At 37.4% G+C, this 7,284-nt stretch overlaps 1 protein-coding gene across 1 annotated transcript; it reads left to right on the top strand.

Moving 5' to 3' along the window:
- The first annotated feature begins 5,515 nt into the window (after positions 1-5,515).
- On the top strand, positions 5,516-6,930 carry LOC6040229 (ribosome biogenesis regulatory protein homolog). Its single transcript, XM_001849620.2, has 3 exons — positions 5,516-5,799; positions 5,865-6,611; positions 6,680-6,930. Exons 1-3 carry the CDS (start codon positions 5,651-5,653, stop codon positions 6,840-6,842), a joined length of 1,059 nt encoding a protein of 352 aa, XP_001849672.2. The 5' UTR covers positions 5,516-5,650; the 3' UTR covers positions 6,843-6,930.
- Positions 6,931-7,284: the final 354 nt, after the last annotated feature.

Genomic DNA, 7,284 nt, shown 5'->3' on the forward strand with positions numbered 1-7,284 from the left:
ATGTTTGTTTTACTCAAATAAAATTACGAAAATGATGTTTTATTGAATTTGGATGGTCAAGTATCAATAAAAGCAACGTTTTTCATCATTTGTTATCATTAGAACATCTTATATTGCTTTTATATTAAAATGGGAATTGAAAATGGATGCTCAACATTCAAATGCGTTTTTCTCAAAACGCATGGTTTGTACATGATGCTTTTTGAAATGTTGGCGTCGATATAATGTTGGGTTTCAAGCAACTTTTGTATCACAGCTGAGTAAATCGATTAAAGTAACAATTAACCATAACAACTATCAATATGGAATACTTAATCATTAACGTCTTTCAATTTAGAGGTTTATCTTTCAAGAGAGGACAACTCCAGTTTTAGTAATAGTGACAACCGTTTTAGTCCTATTCGATGAATTTAAAATCATTTTTTTATGTAGTTCACAGACATAACGGAAAAATACATATTGCTTTATCTGTGGATACCAAAAGTGCTCACTTTCACATTTAAATTTATTTATTCATTTTCTTCGGTTAATTTCTTTTGTGATGTTAAAGACGGTCCTTAATTGAATGAAAAGATTTGCTGAACAATATATTTTAAAATCCATAAGGCTCCTTCTGCGAAGTTATTAAAAAAAAAATCATCACAAAAGTCTGTCGGGTTCCTTTATCGAGGAGATTGTTATCTGACTGCTTCCGCAAAGAACTCCAGCACAGATTATTCATCATTTTTTTTTTTTTTTTATCTGACTACCATTACAGAGGTCTGTCAGGCTCCAACACAGAGGAGACTTTTTTCTGACTACCATCGCAGAGGTCTGTCAGGCTCCAACACAGAGGAGACTTTTTTTCTGACTACCATCGCAGAGGTCTGTCAGGCTCCAACACAGAGGAGACTTTTTTCTGACTACCATCGCAGAGGACTGTCAGGCTCCAACACAGAGGAGACTTTTTTCTGACTACCATCGCAGAGGTCTGTCAGGCTCCAACACAGAGGAGACTTTTTTCTGACTACCATCGCAGGGGACTGTCAGGCTCCAACACAGAGGAGACTTTTTTCTGACTACCATCGCAGAGGTCTGTCAGGCTCCAACACAGAGGAGACTTTTTTCTGACTACCATCACAGAGGTTTGTCAGTCTCCAACACAGAAGAGACTTCAAAATTAACTATGACTAATCAATTATAACGGCAAAAAAACGTTGCTCAAATCAAATTTCAAAGCAAAACATTGTTTGTCAATTTCTAAAAATTTCATTAGAATTCTAAAACGATAGTTTTCAATTTCCACAGCATCAAGCAACAATCTAATATTGCATCAAATTCACAGTAAAAACTTCTCGTCAATAATAACAACAATCAAATCTTCATTCAAATGAGAACTAAACATTTTTCATTAACCATAAAATTAATAATCAAATTTTGCATCAACTTCAAAACAAAACATTGGTCATCAATTACCATATAAACAATCAAATATTGCGTCAAATTTAAAACTCAAAATTGCCCATCATAAAACAACAATCAAATATTGCATGAAATTTTAAACCGAATAAAAATACCGTTCTATAATAACAATACTCAAATTCAGAAAACAAATCTTGGCCTTCGATTGCCACAACAAAAAGCAAATCTTTCATCATATTCAAAATAATAACTGGTTTTCGATTACCACAATATCAATCAAACCTCGTATCTTACTCGAAACAAAATATTGGTTTTCATTTATCGCAAAAATAAGCAAATTTGTCATCTTATCATAACAAAACATTGGTTTATAATTCCTCATCAACAATCAAATCTTTCAATCAAAAATAACCCTGTAAATTTTGTAATTTGTGATTTTATTGGACTTTGCATCAAGTCATTGCCACAACAAGCATATCTTTCATTAAATTTAAAACAAAACTAACAAGAAGCAAATATTTATCTTATTCAAAAATAAACATTGGTCTTCAATTACCAAAGTAACCAGAATCCAATCCAAAATAAAAAATTAAAATAATGATCATGATCATCAATAATAACAACAATCCATAACAATCAAATTTTGCATCAAATTCAAAACAAAACATTGGTCGTCAATTATAATAACAACAATAAAATTCAAACAACAAATTTGATTTCAATTACCAAAACAATAACTAAATTAAAAACAAATTATCTACCTTCAATCGCAAACTAATCCTCCATCAAATTCAAAACGAAATATAAAAAAAAACGAAGTTGACTTTATAGCTGTCGGCCACCATTGCTAGTACCAACCACTAGTGTCTTCCTTTTTATCTACAAGGACTTCGCCGCCCTGGGCTCCTAAGTGTATGAAAGTATGGCACGGAGCGACGGCGCCGAATACCCATATTTACACAAAGAATTTTAGAGCGCCCGCCGCGGATTCGAACCGGCGACCTCTGGATTGTGAGTCCAGTGCGCGGTCCGATTGATCCACACGGGCGGACATTCAAAACGAAATATTGATTTTCAATTTCCACAATCTTGTCAAATCTTTTGTCAAATTATAAACAAAATATTGATTTTCATCAATCACAAAAATAAGAAAAAAATTGAAGTCTAATTCGTAACAAAACATTGGAGTTTAATTTCCACAACAACGATTAAACATTGCATCAAATTAAAAACAAAACATTGGTCGTCAATCCAAACAACAACAATCAAATCTAAAGCAAAAATGTGATTGTACAAAAACAATCAAATTTTGAGCAAATTATTTGCCTTCAAATTCCACCATAAACTCAGTTATCACAACGAAAAGCCAAACTTACTACTTCAAAACAAAACATTCGTTCCCAATATCACAACAACAAGCAAATCATTCATTAAATTCAAGACCGTCAATTATCGCAGATAGTTTTATGCCTTTTATCAATTTCAAATAACAAGTTCAAACAAAAATCTACCTGTTTCAAAACACAGGCAAAACAACAAAGCGAAACTTTGGACCTGCATCTTGGCAGGTAAACAAAACTGTTGGATTTCACAACACAACAATTCAAGCAAAACAAATGATCTTTCATGAATCAAAAAGGTTCGACTTACCGGACTGTGCCATTGTCGTGATCGGGGACTTTCTTTTATAATAAAAACACAGATATTTTGCAATTAACAAACAACACGTCTTATTCCACAGAAATTAACCACAAAACTGATTTGACAATCTTCATTCTCTCTTTCGCCGGCCGCGCGCATCTCGTTGTTTCCACGCTCGTTGTTCTCTCTCGCAGCTCGCTAGCGCGCTCTCGCACTCAATCCACAATTAGCTAACAAGGCAATATTCATGAAGGTGCGCACTTTTTGTTGCGCTCTTAACTCTTATTTATGAATTATATCAATCTTATAATAAATACTCATTTAATAATTTATTACATATTCAATCCTGCAACCCATAATCCCTACAAAGGTGTGCATGCCTGGCACGAACACTCAAAGCGTGTTCTAGCGTGCTGCTCGTACTGACTCAGAGCAAGGGTGAGATGTAGGTGTAAGGGCAGTGCGTGTTCGTCGGGAACCTGGTGCATAAGATCGGTCAAGGCCCGTTCTTACACTGAAAATTGCGAATTGCGAATTGCGAATAACTTTCAAAATTCAGATTGCAAAAAAGTATAAAAATTGAAATATCAAGCCGTAGTCTCAACATTTAAAACAAAGGGTTTTAAAATGCATTTTACACTAGTTCAGTTGTTTAGCAATCATTAGTTTTCAAAATATGTAAGATTTGACGAAAACATAAAATTTAGCAAAACAAAGTTGTATCGACATTTTTTTAAAATTCTAAAGATTTTTTGAATAGCTCAAACATGTTGAAAATAATTAAAAACGCAGGGGAATGCATTTTAAATTGATTTTAGCTTTAAGATTTAAGATTTGACGAAAACATAAAATTTAGCAAAAAAAAGTTGTATCGACATTTTTTTAAAATTCTAAAGATTTTTTGAATAGCTCAAACATGTTGAAAATAATTAAAAACGCAGGGGAATGCATTTTAAATTGATTTTAGCTGATTGCACTCATATTTCCAATGACATTTTGACGTTTTTTGAAGACATATTTTATTTGCCCCATGATTTTGACGGGGTGACAACCTCGTTTAAGACAATAGCTTATAGGACCTTTTATTGCACACTTTGCACCAAATTCTCCACCCTTGCAAATCATAACTGCACACCAAATATTTGCACACTTGAAATCCTACCCCTTCTCCCCCCGCTCGCCTTGAGTGGTGCGTGTCTCGACTGAGCTTTGTTGCTTTCGAACACTTTAGAACAGTTTCAAACTAGGGTGTGTGTCTTAAACAGTTTTTTTCTGCTGTAGTTTGAGGTGTGCACTTTTGTATAGAGCTTTCCACAAGTTGCACGATTGTCTAAAAATCTTTGCAATCTGCAATATTTAAAAAAAACTCTAGATAATGTTTTGAAAAATACATGAAACCATGAACTGCCAAGTCGACGGTAACATTTCAAAAGGCATCATATACATTTTAAACACTTTCTGGGTTATTGCATATTCTGAAAGTACTCCTAATAAGTTACCTTTCCACCAAAAATGAGCAAAAGTTACTTCAGTAAAGTCTGTTTAATCATGATTTTAAATAAAGTAACATAAACAAAATATCTGGCATCAGCAGTCCCTGTTTATATAGCCCTGTCAACCTGTCAAACAAAAGACTACATGAACCTCGTGACGAAAAAAAAAGCATCATGAAAAAAGCGCCATGTACATTCGGCGAAGAAAAACGAATCATAACAAAGCGTCTCCCTCAATGACAGCAGGGTGATTTGGACGTTGGTGATTTCAAAAGAAGTTATGTTTGTTTTTCTCAAATAAAATTACGAAAATAATGTTTTATTGAATTTGGATGATCAAGCATCAATAAAAGCAACGTTTTTCATCGTTTGTTATCATTAGAACAACCTATTTGGCTTTTATATTAAAATGGGAATTGAAAATGGATGCTCAACATTCAAATGCGTTTTTCTCAAAAAAGATGGGGTGTACATGATGCTTTTTGAAATGTTGGCATCGAAGTGATGCATACAAAATAGAAAATTGTATGGCCTTTTTATTAATATGAAAAAAATCTTTTTTGGTCATAGGGAAGGTCTCCTCAAATTTAAAGTTACAGTGGACTCTCTCGTTGTCGATATTGAAGGGACCGTCGAGAGCGGGAGTTATCAAATTATAATTAGAACGGAAAATCAAAGCAATCTATTTGAAGGGACTGAAAAATTTATTGACAGCTGGAGCAATACTGATATCGAGAAGATCGACAGCCAGAGAGTCCACTGTATTTAAAACTAAATTACAAACATTAAATGGAATCTTTAAAAATCCGGTCGATTTCGTCGGAAATTTCTCATGAGGGATTTCTAAAAATAACACGAACTGGCAACCGCGTATAATGAACACAAATGTTCATCGGGTTCGCCAACCCAGCACCAGATGTCGCTTTCGGTGGTAAACATATTTCAAAGCGAGGTTATGTTTACAAAACTTTGACAGCAGCAGCCAGGCAGCATGTTCGTGTCGTCCGCATAAACATCAAAATACCGACGTGCGTTCGTAACTTTAAAACGTGTTTTGTAGCAAATCTTTAATTTGTGGCGGATTTTCAAAGTAATTCCGCTCAAAAAGTGGCAAAATGGACATCGTTCAGGAAGTTCTGCAAAAGCAGAAGAAGGATTTGGAGAAATACAAGCCGATAACGGTGGAAAAGCACCTGGAAGTTACCGTCGACGTCGGACACTTGATGGCCACAGATCCCAACTATTTCGACGACGATTTGTTCAAGTGAGATTTCCGGATTGCTTTGGTTTTGTGGCGATTTTGGTTCTAATTTGTGTTATTTTTTTTAGGAAAGACCAGGAACAGTACCTGATGGATTTGACCCGGGACAATACACAACTGTTGATCAATGCCGTCTGGGAACTCCCAACGGAACGGGAAGAGGAAGCCGTTGTCGCAAAGATGCCTGCCCCGAAGACAGCTCTACCTCGCGCCCGGAAGCTGCCTGTGCCGAAGCCGCTCACAAAATGGGAAGAAATCGCTAAAGCAAAGGGCATCAAGAAGCGAGTCCGGGACAAGAAGGTCTACGATGAGGTGTTGGACAAATGGGTTCCCACCTACGGCTACCAGCGGTTCAAGGCCGAAAAGGAGAAGGATTGGGTGCTAGAGGTGCCCCAGAATGCGGACCCCAACAAGGACATGTTCCAGGAGAAGCGAGATCTGCGCATTGACAGGATAGCCAAGAACGAAATCGCCCGGATGAGGAACATTGCTCGCGTGAAAAAGATCCAAACCCCGCGTACGGGCTTCCTCGGACCGGACGCGGCCTCGGCCAGAGAGCTGGTGACGGCTGCCAACGTCGCCAAGGCGTCCACGGCGTCGGTCGGAAAGTTCCAGGAGAAGCTGACCAACGAGAAGCAGGCCCGCGGAATCGGCGTCAAGGAGCTGATGCCGGGACTGAAGCGAAAGCGCGCCCCAATCACGCTGCCGGGCGAGAAGAAACGCAACCTGGAGATTGTCAACAAGGTGCTGAACAAGAAGCCACTGATCGACGTCGAGAAGGCCATTTCGCTGCAGAAGGCCGAAGCGAGGGCAGAGTAAGAGATCTGAACTTTGAAATTGCAAAAGTTGTTATAAATTCTAACATAATTATTTTCTATTACAGACGTGACAATGCGGACCAAGAGGGAGGCCCGAAGAAAAAGAAGAAACAGCAGGGCAAGAAAGCGGCTAAGAAGGGTGGCGCGTTCGGCCGGAAGAAACCGAAGGGAGGCCAGGGCAAGCGCGTTGCGGGCAAACGGTCGGTTGGTGGGCGGAAGAGGCGTTGATGGGAGTGCTAGAGTGTGTTTATTTCGGATTAGGATAAGTTGAGTGTAAGTAATAGAAGAGAATATACATGTACGATGTAGAGAGGAAGATGCCTTCTAAATGTTAAAATCCGAAAATCTTTGTTTTGGGGGAGGGGCCCATTTTGGTCGTTTTGGCCGTCATAGTCATTTTGGTCGTTTCGACTATTTTAGTCGTTTTGACCATTTTGGTAATTTTGACCATTTTGGTTGTTTTGACCATTTTGGTAGATTTGGTAATTTTGGTCGTTTTAGTCGTTGTGGTTATTTTGACCATTTTGGTAGTTTCGGCCATTTTGGTCGATTTTGTAATTTTGGTCGTTTCGGCCATTTTGGTCGATTTGGTATTTAATTTTCGTTGTTTTGGAAATTTTGGACGTTTTCGTCGTTTTGGTAATTTTGACCATTTTGGTCGATTTGGTCA

This window comes from Culex quinquefasciatus, chromosome 3 (assembly GCF_015732765.1).
Source record: "Culex quinquefasciatus strain JHB chromosome 3, VPISU_Cqui_1.0_pri_paternal, whole genome shotgun sequence".
NCBI lineage: Eukaryota > Metazoa > Arthropoda > Insecta > Diptera > Culicidae > Culex > Culex quinquefasciatus.

What these genes read in the sequence shown, in the direction of transcription:
- LOC6040229 (XM_001849620.2), top strand. Translation starts at nt 5,651, where the DNA reads ATGGACATCGTTCAGGAAGTTCTGCAAAAGCAGAAGAAGGATTTGGAG. An exon ending in TTCGACGACGATTTGTTCAA is followed by an intron (nt 5,800 to 5,864) that starts GTGAGATTTCCG and finishes TATTTTTTTTAG; the next exon opens with GAAAGACCAGGAACAGTACC. An exon ending in AAGGCCGAAGCGAGGGCAGA is followed by an intron (nt 6,612 to 6,679) that starts GTAAGAGATCTG and finishes TTTCTATTACAG; the next exon opens with ACGTGACAATGCGGACCAAG.